At 56.2% G+C, this 26355-nt stretch overlaps 1 protein-coding gene across 2 annotated transcripts in view; it reads left to right on the forward strand.

The window, feature by feature from the left end:
* lclat1 (lysocardiolipin acyltransferase 1) overlaps positions 1-26355 on the forward strand; it is a 65540-nt gene that overhangs the window by 31826 nt on the left and 7359 nt on the right. For both annotated transcript variants that reach the window (XM_070870683.1, XM_070870684.1), the window contains 3 exons: positions 3759-3957; positions 15959-16105; positions 23813-23929. In XM_070870683.1, coding sequence (XP_070726784.1) covers positions 3759-3957; positions 15959-16105; positions 23813-23929 — 463 coding nt within the window. The remainder of the gene's footprint in view (positions 1-3758; positions 3958-15958; positions 16106-23812; positions 23930-26355) is intronic.

Consider the following 26355-nt stretch of genomic DNA (forward strand, 5'->3'; position numbering starts at 1 on the left):
ACTCACTGTGTTGTGTGAAGGGCTGGGTCCACTCACTGTGTTGTGTGAAGGGCTGGGTCCACTCACTGTGTTGTGTGAAGGGCTGGGTCCACTCACTGTGTTGTGTGAAGGGCTGGGTCCACTCACTGTGTTGTGTGAAGGGCTGGGTCCACTCAGTGTGTTGTGTGATGGGCTGGGTCCACTCAGTGTGTTGTGTGAAGGGCTGGGTCCACTCGCTGTGTTGTGTGAAGGGCTGGGTCCACTCGCTGTGTTGTGTGAAGGGCTGGGTCCCTTGCCTGTGTTGTGTGAAGGGCTGGGTCCACTCACTGTGTTGTGTGAAGGGCTGGGTCCACTCGCTGTGTTGTGTGAAGGGCTGGGTCCCTTGCCTGTGTTGTGTGATGGGCTGGGTCCCTTGCCTGTGTTGTGTGATGGGCTGGGTCCCTTGCCTGTGTTGTGTGAAGGGCTGGGTCCACTCACTGTTTTGTGTGAAGGGCTGGGTCCACTCAGTGTGTTGTGTGATGGGCTGGGTCCACTCGCTGTGTTGTGTGAAGGGCTGGGTCCACTCACTGTGTTGTGTGAAGGGCTGGGTCCCTTGCCTGTGTTGTGTGAAGGGCTGGGTCCACTCTCTGTGTTGTGTGATGGGCTGGGTCCACTCACTGTGTTGTGTGAAGGGCTGGGTCCACTCGCTGTGTTGTGTGAAGGGCTGGGTCCCTTGCCTGTGTTGTGTGAAGGGCTGGGTCCACTCACTGTGTTGTGTGAAGGGCTGGGTCCACTCACTGTGTTGTGTGAAGGGCTGGGTCCCTTGCCTGTGTTGTGTGAAGGGCTGGGTCCACTCGCTGTGTTGTGTGAAGGGCTGGGTCCACTCGCTGTGTTGTGTGAAGGGCTGGGCCCACTCACTGTGTTGTGTGAAGGGCTGGGCCCACTCACTGTGTTGTGTGAAGGGCTGGGTCCACTCAGTGTGTTGTGTGAAGGTCTGGGTCCACTCACTGTGTTGTGTGAAGGGCTGGGTCCACTCAGTGTGTTGTGTGATGGGCTGGGTCCAGTCGCTGTGTTGTGTGAAGGGCTGGGTCCACTCACTGTGTTGTGTGAAGGGCTGGGTCCCTTGCCTGTGTTGTGTGAAGGGCTGGGTCCACTCACTGTGTTGTGTGATGGGCTGGGTCCACTCACTGTGTTGTGTGAAGGGCTGGGTCCACTCGCTGTGTTGTGTGAAGGGCTGGGTCCCTTGCCTGTGTTGTGTGTTGTGTGAAGGGCTGGGTCCACTCACTGTGTTGTGTGAAGGGCTGGGTCCACTCAGTGTGTTGTGTGAAGGGCTGGGTCCACTCAGTGTGTTGTGTGAAGGGCTGGGTCCACTCAGTGTGTTGTGTGAAGGGCTGGGTCCACTCAGTGTGTTGTGTGAAGGGCTGGGTCCACTCAGTGTGTTGTGTGAAGGGCTGGGTCCACTCAGTGTGTTGTGTGAAGGGCTGGGTCCACTCACTGTGTTGTGTGAAGGGCTGGGTCCACTCACTGTGTTGTGTGAAGGGCTGGGTCCACTCAGTGTGTTGTGTGATGGGCTGGGTCCAGTCGCTGTGTTGTGTGAAGGCCTGGGTCCACTCACTGTGTTGTGTGAAGGGCTGGGTCCCTTGCCTGTGTTGTGTGAAGGGCTGGGTCCACTCACTGTGTTGTGTGATGGGCTGGGTCCACTCACTGTGTTGTGTGAAGGGCTGGGTCCACTCGCTGTGTTGTGTGAAGGGCTGGGTCCCTTGCCTGTGTTGTGTGAAGGGCTGGGTCCACTCACTGTGTTGTGTGAAGGGCTGGGTCCACTCACTGTGTTGTGTGAAGGGCTGGGTCCACTCACTGTGTTGTGTGAAGGGCTGGGTCCACTCACTGTGTTGTGTGAAGGGCTGGGTCCACTCACTGTGTTGTGTGAAGGGCTGGGTCCACTCACTGTGTTGTGTGAAGGGCTGGGTCCACTCACTGTGTTGTGTGAAGGGCTGGGTCCACTCAGTGTTGTGTGAAGGGCTGGGTCCACTCGCTGTGTTGTGTGATGGGCTGGGTCCACTCACTATGTTGTGTGATGGGCTGGGTCCACTCACTGTGTTGTGTGAAGGGCTGGGTCCACTCACTGTGTTGTGTGAAGGGCTGGGTCCACTCACTGTGTTGTGTGAAGGGCTGGGTCCACTCAGTGTGTTGTGTGAAGGGCTGGGTCCACTCACTGTGTTGTGTGAAGGTCTGGGTCCACTCAGTGTGTTGTGTGAAGGTCTGGGTCCACTCAGTGTGTTGTGTGATGGGCTGGGTCCACTCGCTGTGTTGTGTGAAGGGCTGGGTCCACTCACTGTGTTGTGTGAAGGGCTGGGTCCACTCGCTGTGTTGTGTGAAGGGCTGGGTCCACTCGCTGTGTTGTGTGAAGGGCTGGGTCCCTTGCCTGTGTTGTGTGAAGGGCTGGGTCCACTCACTGTGTTGTGTGAAGGACTGGGTCCACTCACTGTGTTGTGTGAAGGGCTGGGTCCACTCGCTGTGTTGTGTGAAGGGCTGGGCCCCTTGCCTGTGTTGTGTGAAGGGCTGGGTCCACTCACTGTGTTGTGTGAAGGGCTGGGTCCACTCGCTGTGTTGTGTGAAGGGCTGGGTCCACTCACTGTGTTGTGTGAAGGGCTGGGTCCACTCGCTGTGTTGTGTGATGGGCTGGGTCCACTCACTGTGTTGTGTGAAGGGCTGGGTCCACTCGCTGTGTTGTGTGAAGGGCTGGCTCCACTCGCTGTGTTGTGTGAAGGGCTGGGTCCACTCACTGTGTTGTGTGAAGGGCTGGGTCCACTCACTGTGTTGTGTGAAGGGCTGGGTCCACTCACTGTGTTGTGTGAAGGGCTGGGTCCACTCACTGTGTTGTGTGAAGGGCTGTGTCCACTCGCTGTGTTGTGTGAAGGGCTGGCTCCACTCGCTGTGTTGTGTGAAGGGCTGGGTCCACTCACTGTGTTGTGAAGGGCTGGGTCCACTCACTGTGTTGTGTGAAGGGCTGTGTCCACTCGCTGTGTTGTGTGAAGGGCTGGCTCCACTCGCTGTGTTGTGTGAAGGGCTGGGTCCACTCACTGTGTTGTGAAGGGCTGGGTCCACTCACTGTGTTGTGTGAAGGGCTGTGTCCACTCGCTGTGTTGTGTGAAGGGCTGGCTCCACTCGCTGTGTTGTGTGAAGGGCTGGGTCCACTCACTGTGTTGTGTGAAGGGCTGTGTCCACTCGCTGTGTTGTGTGAAGGGCTGGCTCCACTCGCTGTGTTGTGTGAAGGGCTGGCTCCACTCGCTGTGTTGTGTGAAGGGCTGGGTCCACTCACTGTGTTGTGAAGGGCTGGGTCCACTCACTGTGTTGTGTGAAGGGCTGGCTCCACTCAGTGTGTTGTGTGAAGGGCTGGCTCCACTCGCTGTGTTGTGTGAAGGGCTGGGTCCACTCACTGTGTTGTGTGATGGGCTGGGTCCACTCACTGTGTTGTGTGAAGGGCTGGGTCCACTCACTGTGTTGTGTGATGGGCTGGCTCCACTCGCTGTGTTGTGTGAAGGGCTGGGTCCACTCACTGTGTTGTGTGAAGGGCTGGGTCCACTCACTGTGTTGTGTGAAGGGCTGGGTCCACTCGCTGTGTTGTGTGATGGGCTGGGTCCACTCGCTGTGTTGTGTGAAGGGCTGGGTCCACTCACTGTGTTGTGTGAAGGGCTGGGTCCACTCACTGTGTTGTGTGAAGGGCTGGGTCCCTTGCCTGTGTTGTGTGATGGGCAGTACACTGCTGTTTGAGTTGAATGCTTTTCTCGTTCTGTGCACAGGCCCTGATGGAGATGGGACTCGGGGTGCAAGTCGTGATCACTGGCGATGGCTTCGTCCCTGGAGAGCGAAGTGTGATCATCATGAACCATCGGACACGCCTGGACTGGATGTACCTCTGGAGCTGCTTGCTCCGATATAGCTACCTCAGAATGGAAAAAATTTGCCTCAAGTCAACCCTCAAATCCCTTCCGGGTTTTGGTTAGTGCCTCTGACCCAGTCACGTGTGTTCGTTACAATGTGCAGTGGGACAGGCTGCAGGGATTGGGATTGATACAGTTTTCATTGTTGGAGTGAGGAGAGGGATGTATTGTTTGCTGGGGCAGTGTAGAGGGAGCTTTACTCTGTATCTAACCCCCTGTACCTGCCCTGGGAGTGTTTGATGGGACAGTGTAGAGGGAACTTTACTCTGTATCTAACCCGTGCTGTACCTGCCCTGGGAGTGTTTGATGGGACAGTGTAGAGGGAGCTTTACTCTGTATCTAACCCCCTGTACCTGCCCTGGGAGTGTTTGATGGGACAGTGTCGAGAGAGCTTTACTCTGTATCTAACCGCCTGTACCTGCCCTGGGAGTGTTTGATGGGACAGTGTAGAGGGAGCTTTACTCTGTATCTAACCCCCTGTACCTGCCCTGGGAGTGTTTGATGGGACAGTGTCGAGAGAGCTTTACTCTGTATCTAGCCGCCTGTACCTGCCCTGGGAGTGTTTGATGGGACAGTGCAGAGGGAGCTTTACTCTGTATCTAACCCCCTGTACCTGCCCTGGGAGTGTTTGATGGGACAGTGTAGAGGGAGCTTTACTCTGTATCTAGCCGCCTGTACCTGCCCTGGGAGTGTTTGATGGGACAGTGCAGAGGGAGCTTTACTCTGTATCTAACCCCCTGTACCTACTCTGGGAGTGTTTGATGGGACAGTGCAGAGGGAGCTTTACTCTGTATCTAACCCCCTGTACCTACTCTGGGAGTGTTTGATGGGACAGTGTAGAGGGAGCTTTACTCTGTATCTAACCCCCTGTATCTACCCTGGGAGTGTTTGATGGGACAGTGTAGAGGGAGCTTTACTCTGTATCTAACCCCGTCCTGTACCTGCCCTGGGAGTGTTTGATGGGACAGTGTAGAGGGAGCTTTACTCTGTATCTAACCTCCTGTACCTGCCCTGGGAGTGTTTGATGGGACAGTGTAGAGGGAGCTTTACTCTGTATCTAACCCCCTGTACCTGCCGTGGGAGTGTTTGATGGGACAGTGTAGAGGGAGCTTTACTCTGTATCTAACCCGTGCTGTACCTGCCCTGGGAGTGTTTGATGGGACAGTGTAGAGGGAGCTTTACTCTGTATCTAACCCCTGTACCTACCCTCCCAACTACCTAGTCTTTGGCCTACTATTCTCCATGACATCTCTGCAGCTACTGACTCACTAAATCATTAAATCACTGACTCACTAAATCACTGACTCACTAAATCACTGACTCACTAAATCACTGACTCACTAAATCACTGACTCACTAAATCACTGACTCACTAAATCACTGACTCACTAAATCACTGACTCACTAAATCACTGACTCACTAAATCACTGACTCACTAAATCACTGACTCACTAAATCACTGACTCACTAAATCATTAAATCACTGACTCACTAAATCACTGACTCACTAAATCACTGACTCACTAAATCACTGACTCACTAAATCACTGACTCACTAAATCACTAAATCACTGACTCACTAAATCACTGACTCACTAAATCACTGACTCACTAAATCATTAAATCACTGACTCACTGACTCACTAAATCACTGACTCACTAAATCACTGACTCACTAAATCACTGACTCACTAAATCATTAAATCACTGACTCACTAAATCACTGACTCACTAAATCACTGACTCACTAAATCACTGACTCACTAAATCACTGACTCACTAAATCACTGACTCACTGACTCACTAAATCACTGACTCACTAAATCACTGACTCACTAAATCACTGACTCACTAAATCACTGACTCACTAAATCACTGACTCACTAAATCACTGACTCACTAAATCACTGACTCACTAAATCACTGACTCACTAAATCATTAAATCACTGACTCACTAAATCACTGACTCACTAAATCATCCATTATCTATCATAGGCAGTTCCTCGGAATCGAGGAAGACTCGCTTCCACCTTAACATGAGTCCTTCTGTGGCTGACTAGTCCAATACGAGAGCCACAGTCCCTGTCACAGGTGGGACAGACAGTGGTTGAGGGAAGGGGAGGGTGGGACAGGTTTGCCGCACGCTCCTTCCGCTGCCTGCGCTTGGTTTCTGCATGCTCTCGGCGACGAGACTCGAGGTGCTCAGCGCCCTCCCGGATGCACTTCCTCCACTTAGGGCGGGACTGGTCTTTGGGCCAGGGACTCCCAGGTGTCGGTGGGGATGTTGCACTTTATCAGGGAGGCTTTGGGGGTGGTCCCTGTAACGTTTCTGTTGCCCACCTTTGGCTCGTTTGCCGCGAAGGCGTTCCAAGTAGAGCGTTGAATCACTAAATCACTGACTCACTAAGTCACTCACTCTCCACTATCTTTGATGCCCTTGTTCCCACTAAAAACATTACACTCTCTCACCCTAGTTGTTCCTCCTTGTATAACCCCTCATCTCCAGTCCCTTAAGTCCAAGGGACGCAGACTGAACATCTTTGGCCGACAACTGGTCTAATCATCCCTGACCAGGTTTGGCAGATCATATAAATCATTATCGTGTCCTGCTCTCCGTCACTAAAACTGCCCACTATTTTAAGGTCATCCAGGACGGCCAAAATACCACCAGCACGAACCGTCTTCTCAAACACCCCCTCCCCCGGCCTCCCCCTCCTTCAGCTTCTGCTTCACTGCCCCACCCCCCCCCCCCCCCTGCACCTTCCCCTGCGTTCCCCCTGTCCTGACCCGAAATGTGCAAATTGCTCTAACTTCTCTCCAATCTCTATCTCCCCCTCCCCGCACAGCCCCCCACCATGGCCTTTCAAAGCTCATCTCGTCAATGGGACCGACCTCCTGCGCCTATTCCTACTAAATTGCTGAGTACCCAGCTTTCCCTGCTGGCTCCCACGTCAGCGGGTATTGTTCACGGTTCTCTCTCTCTGGTGTTGGCCCCCATTCAACTTGTATTCATATAGCGCCTTTAACGTAGTAAAATGTCCCACGGCGCTTCACAGCGCTGTTATAACAGGAACATTTGATGCTGAGCCACACAAGGGGAAATTCAGGCAGCTGGCCAAACGCTTGACCAAAGAGGTAGGTTTGAAGGAGCGTCTTAAAGGAGGCGAGAGCGGAGGAGAGGTTTAAAGAAAGAAAGAAAGACTTCCATTTATATAGCGCCTTTCACGACCACCGGACGTCCCAAAGCGATTTACAGCCAATGAAGCAGTTTTGGAATGTGGCCATTGTTGTCACGTGTGAAACGCAGCAGCCAACTTGCGCACAGCAAGCTCCCACACACAGCAATGTGATAGTGACCAGATAATCTGTTTTTGTTCTGTTTGAGGGATCAGTGTAACTATTTGTACTGCACTTGTTTTGACATGTGTCTGTCAAGCCCCGCCCCCATCAAGCTCCGCCCCCCCCCCCCCCTTCCCGAACGGAATCATTCTCTCCATGTGGTGCCAAGAAGCTGGCCCTGAGCCCTGAGACCCTGACTCTCTCCGCCCGCTCCGGCCCCAGCACTTGGCCTCTTCTCCCCCCCCCCCTCCCCTGGCGAGAGCGACGGAGCGAGAGAGAGGGAGGGAAAGAGAGAGAGTGAGTGAGTGAGAGTGTGGGGAGAGAGAGAGAGAGAGAGAGAGAGAGAGACTTGGGGTGAGGTGGAGGGGGATCGGAGGGGAGAGAGGGAACTCTGGGAAGATGGATCACATTCTTCCAACCCCCTACAAGGGACACCGTTGGAGTGGATGAGATCGAGAAGTCACCACACTGTCACTATTCACTTCATACCCTGAAAAAACCTGTTAACAATCCGGACACAATGCCCCATCTATGGTGGAGGGGGAGGGATGTACAGGAACTGGGGTAAGGCACTTCGACTTGGGGAGGCATGTACAGGGACTGGGGTAAGGCACTTCGACTGGGGAGGCATGTACAGGGACTGGGGTAAGGCACTTCGACTGGGGGAGCGATGTACAGGGACTGGGGTAAGGCACTTCGACTGGGGGAGCGATGTACAGGGACAGGGGTAAGGCACTTCGACTGGGGGAGCGATGTACAGGGACAGGGGTAAGGCACTGGCTGGGGGAGCGATGTATAGGGACTGGGGTAAGGCACTTCGACTGGGGGAGCGATGTACAGGGACTGGGGTAAGGCACTTCGACTGGGGGAGCGATGTACAGGGACAGGGGTAAGGCACTGGCTGGGGGAGCGATGTATAGGGACTGGGGTAAGGCACTTCGACTGGGGGAGGCATGTACAGGGACTGGGGTAAGGCCCTTTGGCTGGCCTTTGCTGTCTTCTGGGGAGCTCGGTCCTCTGTCACTTCAATAAGTCAAAGTGGATCGAGTTACAATTTGCAAAGTTGGCGAGACCTTGGGATGGGCGGTTCCAGTTACACATTGCTGTGAAACTTCAGGGTGTGGCTTATCCTCTAAGGGGACCAATCATAGAGGTTATTTTTGCAGTACAAATAATCACATCCGATAAATATTGGCCAGGGCCCCAGGAATAATGTCCCTGCTCTTCTCCGAAAGAGGGCCATGGGAATCTTTTACGCCACTCCGACAGTGCGGCACTCCCTCAGTACTGCCCCTCCGACAGTGCGGCACTCCCTCAGTACTGCCCCTCCGACAGTGCGGCACTCCCTCAGTACTGCCCCTCCGACAGTGCGGCACTCCCTCAGTACCGCCCCTCCGACAGTACGGCACTCCCTCAGTACTGCCCCTCCGACAGTGCGGCACTCCCTCAGTACTGCCCCTCCGACAGTGCGGCGCTCCCTCAGTACTGCCCCTCCGACAGTACGGCACTCCCTCAGTACTGTCCCTCCGACAGTGCGGCACTCCCTCAGTACTGTCCCTCCGACAGTGCGGCACTCCCTCAGTACTGCCCCTCCGACAGTGCAGCGCTCCCTCAGTACTGCCCCTCCGACAGTACGGCACTCCCTCAGTACTGCCCCTCCGACAGTGCGGCACTCCCTCAGTACTGCCCCTCCGACAGTGCGCCGCTCCCTCAGTACTGCCCCTCCGACAGTGCGCCGCTCCCTCAGTACTGCACTGGAATGTCAGCCTAGATTTATATGCTAAAGATCCTGGAGTGAGATTTGAACCCACAACCTTCTGACTCTGAGGCGAGTGTGCTGCCCACTGAGCCACGACTGAGTGTTTAGGGAGGGAGTACCAGACTACAGAAGGCAACTCTCTAAGGCTGACCAAGTCTGTTTGGAACCTTGGTGTCATATATAATCATGAAATGAGCTTCTTGCCTCATCCGTTCTACCCTCCATAAACTTGAGGGGATCCAAAACTCGGCTGCCCCGTGTCCTAACTCGCACCAAGTCCCGCTCACCCATCACCCCCTGTGCTCATTGACCAGTGTCCTAACTCGCACCGAGTCCCGCTCACCCATCACCCCCTGTGCTCATTGACCAGTGTCCTAACTCACACCCAGTCCCACTCACCCATCACCCCCTGTGCTCACTGCCCCCGTGTCCTAACTCACACCGAGTCCCGCTCACCCATCACCCCCTGTGCTCACTGTCCCGTGTCCTAACTCACACCCAGTCCCACTCACCCATCACCCCCTGTGCTCACTGCCCCCGTGTCCTAACTCGCACCGAGTCCCACTCACCCATCACCCCCTGTGCTCACTGTCCCGTGTCCTAACTCACACCGAGTCCCACTCACCCATCACCCCCTGTGCTCACTGCCCCGTGTCCTAACTCACACCCAGTCCCACTCACTCATCACCCCCTGTGCTCACTGACCCCGTGTCCTAACTCACACGCAGTCCCACTCACTCATCACCCCCTGTGCTCACTGCCCCGTGTCCTAACTCGCACCGAGTCCCACTCACCCATCACCCTCTGTGCTCACTGCCCCCGTGTCCTAACTCGCACCCAGTCCCACTCACCCATCACCCCCTGTGCTCACTGCCCCGTGTCCTAACTCACACGCAGTCCCACTCACTCATCACCCCCTGTGCTCACTGCCCCGTGTCCTAACTCGCACCAAGTCCCGCTCACCCATCACCCCCTGTGCTCACTGCCCCGTGTCCTAACTCGCACCAAGTCCCGCTCACCCATCACCCCCTGTGCTCACTGCCCCGTGTCCTAACTCGCACCAAGTCCCACTCACCCATCACCCCCTGTGCTCACTGACCCGTGTCCTAACTCGCACCGAGCCCCGCTCCCCATCACCCCCTGTGCTCACTGCTCCGTGTCCTAATTCGCACCGAGTCCCGCTCACCCATCACCCCCTGTGCTCACTGTCCCGTGTCCTAACTCACACGCAGTCCCACTCACTCATCACCCCCTGTGCTCACTGCCCCGTGTCCTAACTCACACCGAGTCCCACTCACCCATCACCCCCTGTGCTCATTGATCCGTGTCCTAACTCGCACCCAGTCCCACTCACCCATCACCCCCTGTGCTCACTGCCCTGTGTCCTAACTCACACCGAGTCCCACTCACTCATCACCCCCTGTGCTCACTGCCCCGTGTCCTAACTCACACCCAGTCCCACTCTCCCATCACCCCCTGTGCTCACTGACCCCGTGTCCTAACTCACACCCAGTCCCACTCACCCATCATCCCCTGTGCTCACTGCCCCGTGTCCTAACTCGCACCCAGTCCCACTCACCCATCACCCCCTGTGCTCACTGCCCCGTGTCCTAACTCGCACCCAGTCCCACTCACCCATCACCCCCTGTGCTCACTGCCCCGTGTCCTAACTCGCACCGAGTCCCACTCACCCATCACCCCCTGTGCTCACTGCCCCGTGTCCTAACTCGCACCGAGTCCCGCTCACCCATCACCCCCTGTGCTCACTGACCCCGTGTCCTTACTCACACCCAGTCCCACTCACCCATCACCCCCTGTGCTCACTGACCCCGTGTCCTAACTCACACCAAGTCCCACTCACCCATCACCCCCTGTGCTCACTGCCCCGTGTCCTAACTCGCACCCAGTCCCACTCACCCATCACCCCCTGTGCTCACTGCCCCGTGTCCTAACTCGCACCGAGTCCCGCTCGCCCATCACCCCCTGTGCTCACTGACCCCGTGTCCTAACTCACACCCAGTCCCACTCACCCATCACCCCCTGTGCTCACTGACCCCGTGTCCTAACTCACACCAAGTCCCACTCACCCATCACCCCCTGTGCTCACTGCCCCGTGTCCTAACTCGCACCCAGTCCCACTCACCCATCACCCCCTGTGCTCACTGCCCCGTGTCCTAACTCACACCCAGTCCCACTCACCCATCACCCCCTGTGCTCACTGCCCCGTGTCCTAACTCACACCCAGTCCCACTCACCCATCACCCCCTGTGCTCACTGCCCCGTGTCCTAACTCACACCGAGTCCCACTCACCCATCACCCTCTGTGCTCACTGCCCCGTGTCCTAACTCACACCGAGTCCCACTCACCCATCACCCCCTGTGCTCACTGACCCCGTGTCCTTACTCACACCCAGTCCCACTCACCCATCACCCCCTGTGCTCACTGACCCCGTGTCCTAACTCACACCAAGTCCCACTCACCCATCACCCCCTGTGCTCACTGACCCGTGTCCTAACTCGCACCGAGCCCCGCTCCCCATCACCCCCTGTGCTCACTGCTCCGTGTCCTAATTCGCACCGAGTCCCGCTCACCCATCACCCCCTGTGCTCACTGTCCCGTGTCCTAACTCACACGCAGTCCCACTCACTCATCACCCCCTGTGCTCACTGCCCCGTGTCCTAACTCACACCGAGTCCCACTCACCCATCACCCCCTGTGCTCATTGATCCGTGTCCTAACTCGCACCCAGTCCCACTCACCCATCACCCCCTGTGCTCACTGCCCTGTGTCCTAACTCACACCGAGTCCCACTCACTCATCACCCCCTGTGCTCACTGCCCCGTGTCCTAACTCACACCCAGTCCCACTCTCCCATCACCCCCTGTGCTCACTGACCCCGTGTCCTAACTCACACCCAGTCCCACTCACCCATCATCCCCTGTGCTCACTGCCCCGTGTCCTAACTCGCACCCAGTCCCACTCACCCATCACCCCCTGTGCTCACTGCCCCGTGTCCTAACTCGCACCCAGTCCCACTCACCCATCACCCCCTGTGCTCACTGCCCCGTGTCCTAACTCGCACCGAGTCCCACTCACCCATCACCCCCTGTGCTCACTGCCCCGTGTCCTAACTCGCACCGAGTCCCGCTCACCCATCACCCCCTGTGCTCACTGACCCCGTGTCCTTACTCACACCCAGTCCCACTCACCCATCACCCCCTGTGCTCACTGACCCCGTGTCCTAACTCACACCAAGTCCCACTCACCCATCACCCCCTGTGCTCACTGCCCCGTGTCCTAACTCGCACCCAGTCCCACTCACCCATCACCCCCTGTGCTCACTGCCCCGTGTCCTAACTCGCACCGAGTCCCGCTCACCCATCACCCCCTGTGCTCACTGACCCCGTGTCCTAACTCACACCCAGTCCCACTCACCCATCACCCCCTGTGCTCACTGACCCCGTGTCCTAACTCACACCAAGTCCCACTCACCCATCACCCCCTGTGCTCACTGCCCCGTGTCCTAACTCGCACCCAGTCCCACTCACCCATCACCCCCTGTGCTCACTGCCCCGTGTCCTAACTCACACCCAGTCCCACTCACCCATTACCCCCTGTGCTCACTGCCCCGTGTCCTAACTCACACCCAGTCCCACTCACCCATCACCCCCTGTGCTCACTGCCCCGTGTCCTAACTCACACCGAGTCCCACTCACCCATCACCCTCTGTGCTCACTGCCCCGTGTCCTAACTCACACCGAGTCCCACTCACCCATCACCCCCTGTGCTCTCTGCCCCGTGTCCTAACTCACACCAAGTCCCACTCACCCATCACCCTCTGTGCTCACTGCCCCGTGTCCTAACTCACACCAAGTCCCACTCACCCATCACCCTCTGTGCTCACTGCCCCGTGTCCTAACTCACACCAAGTCCACTCACCCATCACCCCCTGTGCTCGCTGACCTACATTGGCTCCCAGTTAAGCAATGCCTCGATTTTAAAATTCTCATCCTTGTTTTCAAATCCCTCCATGGCCCTCGCCCCTCCCTATCTCTGTAACCTCCAGCCCCTACACCTCCCTATCTCTGTAACCTCCAGCCCCTACACCTCCCTATCTCTGTAACCTCCAGCCCCTACACCTCCCTATCTCTGTAACCTCCAGCCCCTACACCTCCCTATCTCTGTAACCTCCAGCCCTATAATGCCCCTGGACCTCTGCGCTCCAACTATTCTGGACTTTTGAACATCTGTGATTTCCATTGCTCCACCATTGGCGGTGGTGCTTTCAGCTGCCTGGGTCCCAGGCTCTGGAATTCCCTCCCGAAACCTCTCCACTTCTCTCTCCTCCTTCAAGACGCTCCTTATAATCTACCTCTTTGACCAAACTTTTGGTCATCTGCCCCAATATCTCCTTATATGGCTCGGTGATAATTCCTCCTTTTGATAACACAGCCGTGAAGCGACTTGGGATGCTTTATTACGTTAAAGGCGCTATATAAATATAACGTTGTTGTTAAACACACAGCAATAAAAGGCGGAGGAGTGGTACAGAAGTTGAAGAGCTTGTGTGCAAACACGTTCCTCCTGTCTTGTGGGTTTTTAAGATAAAATACCGAGGCCAAAGGTCGTAACCAGAGCCAGCAGCAAAGTGAGCGTTTCCTGTCACAGGAGCTGCAACCTTTTGCGAGGCGAGCAAGCAGCCAGAGGGTTTCCAGCAAATGACATTTGAAATCGAGAATAGCTGAGAAACCGCTGCAGGAGAGAGCGCGGAGTCCAGTAACCCAGACGTCACAGTCTCTGCCTGCAGCCCCTGTGCGGTCAGTGTGCAGGCAGGCGGAGCGAGCCTGGGTGCTGGGTACCTCGCTGCTCAGCACCACGCTGCAGTCGGGCCTCGCTGCTCAAGCTGCTGTGTGGGGCGCCCATTGGCCACGTGTCTCTCTCTCTCTCTCTACGTGCGATCAAAGTGAGTGCGTTCGGCCCCTCAGTCAGGGGCCTCCAGCCTAACAGCCCCACACCCACCGGCTACAGGGGCCTGTCACACTCCTCCAAGGGGCCTTTCTCCATGACTGGGATGGGAGTCCCCGGGGTATTCCACCATGGGGAGCCCGTGCCCCTGCCCCTGCCCACCGCCTGCGTCTGCATGTTTCGGAAGAGACGATTCCTGCTGATCACCCGTGGGAGCCCAGGCTGACTGATCCGTAGCCCCGTAATTGGGTGAAGCACCGGAGGAGGCCACGTGGCCCATTGTGTCTGGGCTGGCTCTTTGCTGGAGCAAAGTGTCAACTATTGCAAGCTTACCATCTCTCATCAAACATTCCCAGGGCAGGTACAGCATGGGGTTAGATACAGAGTAAAGCTCCCTCTACACTGTCCCATCAAACACTCCCAGGGCAGGTACAGGGGGTTAGATACAGAGTAAAGCTCCCTCTACACTGTCCCATCAAACACTCCCAGGGCAGGTACAGGGGGTTAGATACAGAGTAAAGCTCCCTCTACACTGTCCCATCAAACACTCCCAGGGCAGGTACAGCAGGGGTTAGATACAGAGTAAAGCTCCCTCTACACTGTCCCATCAAACACTCCCAGGGCAGGTACAGGGGGTTAGATACAGAGTAAAGCTCCCTCTACACTGTCCCATCAAACACTCCCAGGGCAGGTACAGCAGGGGTTAGATACAGAGTAAAGCTCCCTCTACACTGTCCCATCAAACACTCCCAGGGCAGGTACAGGGGGTTAGATACAGAGTAAAGCTCCCTCTACACTGTCCCATCGAACACTCCCAGGGCAGGTACAGCACGGGTTAGATACAGAGTAAAGCTCCCTCTACACTGTCCCATCAAACACTCCCAGGGCAGGTACAGGGGGTTAGATACAGAGTAAAGCTCTCTCTACACTGTCCCATCAAACACTCCCAGGGCAGGTACAGCATGAGTTAGATACAGAGTAAAGCTCCCTCTACACTGTCCCATCAAACACTCCCAGGGCAGGTACAGCACGGGGTTAGATACAGAGTAAAGCTCCCTCTACACTGTCCCATCAAACACTCCCAGGACAGGTACAGGGGTTAGATACAGAGTAAAGCTCCCTCTACACTGTCCCATCAAACACTCCCAGGGCAGGTACAGCACGGGGTTAGATACAGAGTAAAGCTCCCTCTACACTGTCCCATCAAACACTCCCAGGGCAGGTACAGGGGGTTAAATACTGAGTAAAGCTCCCTCTATAATGGATTGAGAGTTCCTGGGCTAATATTATGTGTCAAGACAGCGGCCAGAGACTGTAGGCCCTTATTCTGAGCCAGATTGGGAGCTGAGAGTCTGAGAGTAAAGGACAGTGTCTGGTCCTCGGTACTGACCCCCTCCCCCCGCCCCAGCCCACACTGTGCTCAGTCCTCAGTAACTCTAGACTGATCAACAGACTGATTCCTGGGACGGCAGGACTGACATATGAGGAGAAACTGGATCGACTGGGCCTGTATTCACTGGAGTTTAGAAGGATGAGAGGGGATCTCATAGAAACATATAAAATTCTGACGGGACTGGACAGGTTAGATGCAGGAAGAATGTTCCTGATGTTGGGGAGGTCCAGAACCCGGGGTCACAGTCTAAGGGTAAGGGATAATCCATTTTGGACTGAGATGAGGAGAAACTTCTTCACTAAGAGAGTTGTTAACCTGTGGAATTCCCTGCCGCAGAGAGTTGTTGATGCCAGTTCATTGGATATATTCAAGAGGGAGTTAGATATGGCCCTTACAGCTAAAGGGATCAAGGGGTATGGAGAGAAAGCAGGAAAGGGGTACTGAGGGAATGATCAGCCATGATCTTATTGAATGGTGGTGCAGGCTCGAAGGGCCGAATGGCCTACTCCTGCACCTATTTTCTATGTTTCTATGTACCCTATAACCACACCCACCATTCCGAGCCTCTCCGCCCCTCACTCTGCTCTGTTTACTCGCCAGGCTGGGCCATGCAGGTCGCTGCATTTATCTTCGTTCGAAGGAAGTGGGAAGATGACCAGGAGCACCTTAGTGTCATGTTGGATTACCTGTGTGACATCAAGCAACCTCTGCAGCTGCTCATGTTCCCCGAGGGCACAGATTTAACTGGTGAGTCACCTCCCTGTCCTTCCCCAACCTCTCTCCATCAGCGTTCCCAGTCTCCCTGGGGCCTGCTCCTGCTCTGTTCCTTCAGGGCTCGACACACGGCCGCCGTTCCTGACTTCTCACTTTCCCATTATTCTTGCATCTGATCTCACAACATATTTAACAACTCAAAGTGCAGCACCCCCCAAAAAACCGGCCTCTGTATAACAGATAAACCACTCAGACCATCTTCTCCCCATATCCCTCACACTCTGACCTTCTCCCCATAGCCCTGGCACCCTGACCTTCTCCCCATATCCCTCACACTCTGACCTTCTCCCCATAGCCCTCGCACTCTGACCTTCTCCCCATAGCCCTCGCACTCTGACCTTCTCCCCATAGCCCTCGCACTCTGACCTTCTCCCCATAGCCCTCGCACTCTGACCTTCTCCCCATAGCCCTCGCACTCTGACCTTCTCCCCATAGCCCTCGCACTCTGACCTTCTCTCCATAGCCCTCGCACTCTGACCTTCTCCCCATAGCCCTCGCACTCTGACCTTCTCCCCATAGCCCTCGCACTCTGACCTTCTCCCCATAGCCCTCGCACTCTGACCTTCTCCCCATAGCCCTCGCACTCTGACCTTCTCTCCATATCCCTCACCCTCTGACCTCCCCATAACACTCGCACTCTGACCTCCCCATATCCCTCACACTCTGACCTTCTCCCCATAGCCTTCGCACTCTGACCTCCCCATATCCCTCACACTCTGACCTTCTCCCCATAGCCCTCGCACTCTGACCTCCCCATATCCCTCACACTCTGACCTTCTCCCCATAGCCCTCGCACTCTGACCTTCTCCCCAGAGCCCTCGCACTCTGACCTCCCCATATCCCTCACACTCTGACCTCCCCATATCCCTCACACTCTGACCTCCCCATATCCCTCACACTCTGACCTCCCCATATCCCTCACACTCTGACCTCCCCATATCCCTCACACTCTGACCTCCCCATATCCCTCACACTCTGACCTCCCCATATCCCTCACACTCTGACCTCCCCATATCCCTCACACTCTGACCTCCCCATATCCCTCACACTCTGACCTCCCCATATCCCTCACACTCTGACCTCCCCATATCCCTCACACTCTGACCTCCCCATATCCCTCACACTCTGACCTCCCCATATCCCTCACACTCTGACCTCCCCATATCCCTCACACTCTGACCTCCCCATATCCCTCACACTCTGACCTCCCCATATCCCTCACATTCTGACCTCCCCATATCCCTCACACTCTGACCTTCTCCCCATATCCCTCGCACTCTGACCTCCCCATATCCCTCACAATCTGACCTTCTCCCCATATCCCTCGCACTCTGACCTTCCCATATCCCTCGCACTCTGACCTTCTCCCCATAACCCTCGCACTCTGACCTTCTCCCCATAACCCTCGCACTCTGACCTTCTCCCCATAACCCTCACACTCTGACCTTCACCCCATAACCCTCACACTCTGACCTCCCCATATTCCTCACACCCTGACCTCCCCATAACCCTCACACTCTGACCTTCCCCCCATAACCCTCACACTCTGACCACCTCCCCATATCCCTCCCACTCTGACCTTCTCCCCATATCCCTCCCACTCTGACCTTCTCCCCATATCCCTCCCACTCTGACCTTCTCCCCATATCCCTCACACTCTGACCTCCCCATATCCCTCCCACTCTGACCTTCTCCCCATATCCCTCACACTCTGACCACCTCCCCATATCCCTCACACCCTGACCTCCCCATATCCCTCCCACTCTGACCTTCTCCCCATATCCCTCGCACTCTGACCTTCTCCCCATAACCCTCGCACTCTGACCTTCTCCCCATAACCCTCGCACTCTGACCTTCTCCCCATAACCCTCGCACTCTGACCTTCTCCCCATAACCCTCACACTCTGACCTTCTCCCCATATCCCTCGCACTCTGACCTTCTCCCCATAACCCTCGCACTCTGACCTTCTCCCCATAACCCTCGCACTCTGACCTTCTCCCCATATCCCTCACACTCTGACCTCCTGCATGCTGTTACAGTTCCTCCCAGTTATCACTTGTGCTTTTCGTTTAGTTCGGGTTGTCAGATGCGTCAGTAACCATTATGTTTATATTAGTCGGATCTATTAAAATTCCTGGCAGTGTTGAAATAGTTTCCAGTCGTTTAGTCTGTTTTGTTTTTGGGCAATGGTGGGAGGTTCAGGAAAGAATGCACGTTATTTGTGCTATCTGACGGCTGATGTGGGTGATGTGCTGGGGTGTTTGCTCTGGGATGGGTGGGGGGGGAGGCAGTGGGGGGATAATCCCTCCAAATTCGGGTATTGCTAAAACTCAAAAATCGCATTCTGTGCAGAGTTAATGTAAACCTGTCAGTTATAAGAACATAAGAAATAGGAGCAGTAGCAGGCCATACGGCCCCTCGAGCCTGCTCCGCCATTTAATACCATCATGGCTGATCTGATCATGGACTCAGCTCCACTTTCCCGCCCGCTCCCCATAACCCTTCACTCCCTTATCGCTCAAAAATCAGTCTATCTCCAACTTAAATATATCCACTATCTCTGCAGCCACTTCTTTTACGACCCTAGGATGAAAGCCAGGGGACTTGTCCACCTTTAGTCCCATTATTTTACCGAGTACTACTTCATTTGTGATAGTGATTGTATTAAGTCCTCCCTACCTATAGCCCCTCGATGATCCACTATTGGGATGTTTTTAGTGTCTTCTACCATAAAGACCGATACACAATATTTGTTCAACGTCTCTGCCATTTCCCTGTTCCCTGTTATTAATTCCCCGGTCTCATCCTCTAGGGGACCAACATTTACTTTAGCCACATTTCCTTTTTATGTACCTGTAGAAACTCTTACTGTCTGTTTTTTATCAATTATCAATTAGTTGTGTTGTCCTCCTCCTCTCCCCTTCCCCGCTCACTCCCTCCTATCCCCTCCCCTCTCCCCTGCCCTCCTCTCCAGCCTCTTGTCCCCTCTCCCCTCCGCACTTTTCCCATCTCCTCCTCGCAGCTCCTCTCCCCACCCTTTCCCCTTCCCTTCCTCCCTCGCTCCCTTCTGTCCTCCCCTACCCTTCCCCTCTTCTCTCCAGCCCCTCTCCTCCCCTCCTAAAATCATGCAAGGATAGGACAGAGGAGATGCAAGCGGATTGATCCCAGAGTCTAGAACCAGGAGCCCTTGATGTCGGATTTCGAACAATGGGGAAGAGAAACTTCACAGAGAGTTGTGAGACAGTGGGATTCACTGCCAGGATTCATGGTAGAGGCAGAAACTGCCAACATTGAAGATTAGATTGGAGACGGGGACGATGAAAAAGGGGTTAACAGGATAAGGGAACAGAGCAGGTAAATGTGATTGGGACTATTTACTCGTGTGGGGGGAGAAGGCCGACACGAACTGGATGGGCCAAATGTCCTGTTTCTGTGCTGTAACGTAAATATCCCAATGGACCAAACCCCTTCCCATTCACTCCACTGTACACAATCCCAATGGACCCAAACCCCTTCCCATTCACTCCCACTGTATACAATCCCAATAGACCCAAACCCCTTCCCATTCACTCCCACTGTACACGATCCCAATGGACCCAAACTCCTTCCCATTCACTCCCACTGTACACAATCCCAATAGACCCAAACCCCTTCCCATTCACTCCCACTGTACACGATCCCAAGAGACCCAAACCCCTTCCCATTCACTCCCACTGTACACAATCCCAATGGACCAAACCCCTTCCCATTCACTCCCACTGTACATAATCCCAATGGACCCAGACCCCTTCCCATTCACTCCCACTGTACACAATCCCAATGGACCCAAACCCCTTTCCATTCACTCCCACTGTACACAATCCCAATGGACCCAAACCCCTTCCCATTCACTCCCACTGTATAACATTCCCAATAGACCCAAACCCCTTCCCATTCACTCCCACTGTATACGTTTCCGATGGACCCAAACCCCTTCCCATTCACTCCCATTGTATACATTTCCGATGGACCCAAACCCCTTCCCATTCACTCCCACTGTATACATTCCCAATGGATCACCTCCATCCCTCCAGTACAGCTCCTGTTTCCTGTTTGGGACAGTCTTCACAGTAACGGCTGCTGCTGCCTGTTACTGAATATTACAATCCCTGCTGGAGACAGCAGCGCCTCTGAAGGACCTGGGGGTACTTGTACATGAAACACAAAAGGTTAGTATGCAGATAGAGTAAATGATCAGGAAGGCCAATGGAATCTTGGCCTTTATCGCGAAAGGAATGGAGTATAAAAGCAGGGAAGTCTTGCTACAGTTATACAGGGTATTGGTGAGGACACACCTGGAATACTGCGTGCAGTTTTGGTTTCCATATTTACGAAAGGATACACTTGCTTTGGAGGCAGTTCAGAGAAGGTTCACTCGGTTGATTCCGGGGATGAGGGGGTTGACTTATGAGGAAAAGTTGAGCAGGTTGGGCCTCTACTCGGTGGAATTTAGAAGAAGGAGAGGTGATCTTATCGAAACGTATAAGATTATGAGGGGGCTTGACAAGGTGGATGCAGAGAGGATGTTTCCACTGATGGGGGAGACTAGAACTAGGGGGCATGATCTTAGAATAAGGGGCCACCCATTTAATACTGAGATGAGGAGAAATTTCTTCTCTGAGGGTTATAAATCTGTGGAATTTGCTGCCTCAGAGAGCTGTGGAAGCTGGGACATTAAATAAATTTAAGACAGAAATAGACAGTTTCTTGAACGATAAGTGGTTATGGGGAGCGGGCAGGGAAGTGGAGCTGAGTCCATGATCGGATCAGCCATGATCGTATTGAATGGTGGAGCAGGCTCGAGGGGCCGAATGATCTACTCCTGCTCCTGTTCCTTATGTTCTTATGTATTAAGGTGGAATCACTCCTATGTAAATCACATTTTGTGCTCGCAATTTGTTGAGACTGTGTTGCTCTGTGAATGATTAAGGTTGTGGGACAAGGATTGATAACCTTGGTTATTTTTAACCAGTGTTTACACAAATCCTCAGCCAAAAATAAAATTCCTTGGCAAGCGAGTTTTGAGTTTGTCAGGATTTAGATTTTGGCTCCAGTTCCTTACAGGAGAGAGGGGGCAGGGTGGGAGGGGAGAACATGTTTAACTCTCCAAACCCTAGGGCAGAGAAACCAGGAAACCGCCCCAACAATTCCACGCATTTTTCACAGATCAACTCCACCTACCCACCTTCTCCCAATATCCCCAAACCCCACCTACCCACCTTCTCCCCATATCCCCGAACCCCACCTACCCACCTTCTCCCCATATCCCCGAACCCCACCTACCCACCTTCTCCCCATATCCCCCAACCCCACCTACCCACCTTCTCCCCATATCCCCCAACCCCACCTACCCACCTTCATCCCGTATCCCCCAAACCTCACCTACCCACCTCCTCCCCATATCCCCCAACCCCACCTACCCACCTTCTCCCCATATCCCCCAACCCCACTGACCCACCTTCTCCACATATCCCCCAACCCCACCTACCCACCTTCTCCACATATCCCCCAAACCCCACCTACCCACCTTCTCCCCATATCCCCCAACCCCACCTACCCATCTTCTCTCAATGAGAGGCTCCTGCCTCTGATGGGGGGGTGGGGGGGGCAGTAGGTATGAGGGGCTCCTGTGTCTAATGGGGGGGAGGGGGGCGAGGACGGGTGAGGAGATGGAATAAGGGGCACCTGTCTCTCATGACCAGGGGAGAGTGGGGATGAGGGGCTCCTGTGTTTTGCCGGGGATGGGGGGGAGATGGGATGAGGGGCTCCTGTGCGGTGATGGGGGCAGGGTGAGGGGGTCCTGTGGTGATGGGGTGAGGGGTCTTGTGGTGATGGGGAGGGGTGAGGGGGTCCTGTGGCGATTGGGGGGGGATTGAGGGGTCCTGTGGTGATGGGGGGTGGTGACGGAGTGAGGGGTCCTGTGGTGATGGGAGGGACGGACGGGGTGAGGGGTCCCGAGGCGATGGGTGGGTGAGGGGGGGGTGGGGGGGAACGGACAGAGTGAGGGGTCCCGAGGTGTTGGGAGGGTGAGGGGGGGGGGGAGAACGGACAGTGAGGGGACCCGAGGTGATGGGAGGGTGAGGGGGGGTGGGGGAACGGACGGAGTGAGGGGTACCAGGGTGAGGGGTGGGGGGTGGAAACGGACGGAGTGATGGGTCCCGAGGCGATGGGAGGGTGAGGGGGGGGAACGGACGGAGTGAGGGATCCCGAGGCGATGGGAGGGTGAGGGGGGGGGGGAACGGACCGAGTGAGGATCCCGAGGCGATGGGAGGGTGAGGGGGGGGGAATGGACCGAGTGAGGGGTCCCGGGGTGAGGGGGGGGGAACGGACGGAGTGAGGGGTCCCGAGGTGATGGGAGGGTGAGGGGGGGGAATGGACGGAGTGAGGGGTCTTGAGGCGATGGAAGGGTGAGGGGGGGGAACGGACGGAGTGAGGGGTCCCGAGGTGATGGGAGGGTGAGGAGGGGGGGGGGAACGGACGGAGTGAGGGGCCCCGAGGTGATGGGAGGGTGAGGGTGAGGGGGGAAACGGACGTAGTGAGGGGTCCCGAGGTGATGGGACGGTGAGGGGGGCGGGGAACGGATGGAGTGAGGGGTCCCGAGGTGATGGGAGGGTGAGGGGGGGAACGGACGGAGTGAGGGGTCCCGAGGCGATGGGAGGGTGAGGGGGGGGAACGGACGGAGTGAGGGGTCCCGAGGTGATGGGAGGGTGGGGGGGGGGAACGGACGGAGTGAGGGGTCCTGAGGCGATGGGAGGGTGGGGGGGGGGGGACACGGACGGAGTGAGGGGTCCTGAGGCGATGGGAGGGTAGGGGGGGGGGGGAACGGAGGGAGTGAGGGGTCCCGAGGCGATGGGAGGGTGAGGGGGGGGGGGGAACGGACGGAGTGAGGGGTCCCGAGGTGATGGGAGGGTGGGGGGGGGAACGGACGGAGTGAGGGTCCCGAGGTGATGGGAGGGTAGGGGGGGAACGGACGGAGTGAGGGTCCCGAGGTGATGGGAGGGTAGGGGGGGGGGAACGGACGGAGTGAGGGGTCCCGAGGTGATGGGAGGGTAGGGGGGGGGGAACGGACGGAGTGAGGGTCCCGAGGTGATGGGAGGGTGGGGGGGGGGGGGAACGGACGGAGTGAGGGTCCCGAGGTGATGGGAGGGTGGGGGGGGGGAACGGACGGAGTGAGGGTCCCGAGGTGATGGGAGGGTAGGGGGGGGAACGGACGGAGTGAGGGTCCCGAGGTGATGGGAGGGTGGGGGGGGGGAACGGACGGAGTGAGGGTCCCGAGGTGATGGGAGGGTAGGGGGGGGAACGGACGGAGTGAGGGTCCCGAGGTGATGGGAGGGTGGGGGGGGGGGAACGGAGGGAGTGAGGGTCCCGAGGTGATGGGAGGGTGGGGGGGGGGGAACGGAGGGAGTGAGGGTCCCGAGGTGATGGGAGGGTAGGGGGGGAACGGACGGAGTGAGGGTCCCGAGGTGATGGGAGGGTAGGGGGGGGAACGGAGGGAGGGAGGGTCCCGAGGTGATGGGAGGGTAGGGGGGGGGAACGGACGGAGTGAGGGTCCCGAGGCGATGGGAGGGTAGGGGGGGGAACGGACGGAGTGAGGGTCCCGAGGTGATGAGTTTCTAACACTGCGATTTGCTGTTTTGCAGTTAACACACGAACACGGAGTGACGAGTTTGCTGCCTCCCGGGGACTGCCGAGATACGAGTACGTCCTTCACCCCAGGACCACCGGCTTCTCCTTCATCGTCGAGCGACTACGTAATGGTATGTCCTGCACGTGTTCTCTCCACTCTTTAATTCTCCGGCACGCTCCCTCTCTTCCCCTGAGGTACCAGCCCACGTTCTATCCGTTCTTTACTCCTCCGTCACGTTCCTTCCCTCCCCGTGTGGTCCCGGCACTCTCCTACCCTCCTCTCTCTGCACAGTGATCAGGAGCAGGAACCCTGGCTGATTTCCCCTCTCTCTCTAACCCAGGGATCACTGGGCAGTGATCAGGAGCAGGAACCCTGGCTGATTTCCCCTCTCTCTCTAACCCAGGGGTCACTGGGCAGTGATCAGGAGCAGGAACCCTGGCTGATTTCCCCCTCTCTCTCTCTAACCCAGGGGTCACTGGGCAGTGATCAGGAGCAGGAACCCTGGCTGATTTCCCCTCTCTCTCTAACCCAGGGGTCACTGGATAGTGATCAGGAGCAGGAACCCTGGCTGATTTCCCCTCTCTCTAACCCAGCGGTCACTGGGCAGTGATCAGGAGCAGGAACCCTGGCTGATTTCCCCTCTCTCTAACCCAGGGGTCACTGGGCAGTGATCAGGAGCAGGAACCCTGGCTGATTTCCCCTCTCTCTAACCCAGGGGTCACTGGACAGGGATCAGGAGCAGGAACCCTGGCTGATTTCCCCCTCTCTCTAACCCAGGGGTCACTGGACAGTGATCGGGAGCAGGAACCCTGGCTGATTTCCCCTCTCTCTCTAACCCAGGGATCACTGGACAGTGATCAGGAGCAGGAACCCTGGCTGATTTCCCCTCTCTCTAACCCAGGGGTCACTGGGCAGTGATCAGGAGCAGGAACCCTGGCTGATTTCCCCTCTCTCTAACCCTGGGGTCACTGGGCAGTGATCAGGAGCAGGAACCCTGGCTGATTTCCCCTCTCTAACACAGGGGTCACTGGACAGTGATCAGGAGCAGGAACCCTAACTGATTTCCCCTCTCTCTAACCCAGGGGTCACTGGGCAGTGATCAGGAGCAGGAACCCTGGCTGATTTCCCCTCTCTCTAACCCAGGGTCACTGGATAGTGATCAGGAGCAGGAACCCTGTCTGATTTCCCCCTCTCTCTAACCCAGGGGTCACTGGGCAGTGATCAGGAGCAGGAACCCTGGCTGATTTCCCCTCTCTCTAACCCAGGGGTCATTGGGCAGAGATCAGGAGCAGGAACCCTGGCTGATTTCCCCTCTCTCTAACCCAGGGGTGACTGGGCAGTGATTAGGAACAGGAACCCTGGCTGATTTCCCCCTCTCTCTAACCCAGGGGTCACTGGGCAGTGATCAGGAGCAGGAACCCTGGCTGATTTCCCCCTCTCTCTAACCCAGGGGTGACTGGGCAGTGATTAGGAACAGGAACCCTGGCTGATTTCCCCCTCTCTCTAACCCAGGGGTCACTGGGCAGTGATCAGGAGCAGGAACCCTGGCTGATTTCCCCCTCTCTCTAACCCAGGGGTCACTGGGCAGTGATCAGGAGCAGGAACCCTGGCTGATTTCCCCTCTCTCTAATCCAGGGGTCACTGGGCAGTGATCAGGAGCAGGAACCCTGGCTGATTTCCCCTCTCTCTAACCCAGGGGTCACTGGACAGGGATCAGGAGCAGGAACCCTGGCTGATTTCCCCCTCTCTCTAACCCAGGGGTCACTGGACAGTGATCGGGAGCAGGAACCCTGGCTGATTTCCCCTCTCTCTCTAACCCAGGGATCACTGGACAGTGATCAGGAGCAGGAACCCTGGCTGATTTCCCCTCTCTCTAACCCAGGGGTCACTGGGCAGTGATCAGGAGCAGGAACCCTGGCTGATTTCCCCTCTCTCTAACCCTGGGGTCACTGGGCAGTGATCAGGAGCAGGAACCCTGGCTGATTTCCCCTCTCTAACACAGGGGTCACTGGACAGTGATCAGGAGCAGGAACCCTAACTGATTTCCCCTCTCTCTAACCCAGGGGTCACTGGGCAGTGATCAGGAGCAGGAACCCTGGCTGATTTCCCCTCTCTCTAACCCAGGGTCACTGGATAGTGATCAGGAGCAGGAACCCTGTCTGATTTCCCCCTCTCTCTAACCCAGGGGTCACTGGGCAGTGATCAGGAGCAGGAACCCTGGCTGATTTCCCCTCTCTCTAACCCAGGGGTCATTGGGCAGAGATCAGGAGCAGGAACCCTGGCTGATTTCCCCTCTCTCTAACCCAGGGGTGACTGGGCAGTGATTAGGAACAGGAACCCTGGCTGATTTCCCCCTCTCTCTAACCCAGGGGTCACTGGGCAGTGATCAGGAGCAGGAACCCTGGCTGATTTCCCCCTCTCTCTAACCCAGGGGTCACTGGGCAGTGATCAGGAGCAGGAACCCTGGCTGATTTCCCCTCTCTCTAACCCAGGGGTCACTGGGCAGTGATCAGGAGCAGGAACCCTGGCTGATTTCCTCTCTCTCTAACCCAGGGG

This window comes from Pristiophorus japonicus, unplaced genomic scaffold, assembly GCF_044704955.1.
Source record: "Pristiophorus japonicus isolate sPriJap1 unplaced genomic scaffold, sPriJap1.hap1 HAP1_SCAFFOLD_160, whole genome shotgun sequence".
Classification (NCBI taxonomy): domain Eukaryota; kingdom Metazoa; phylum Chordata; class Chondrichthyes; family Pristiophoridae; genus Pristiophorus; species Pristiophorus japonicus.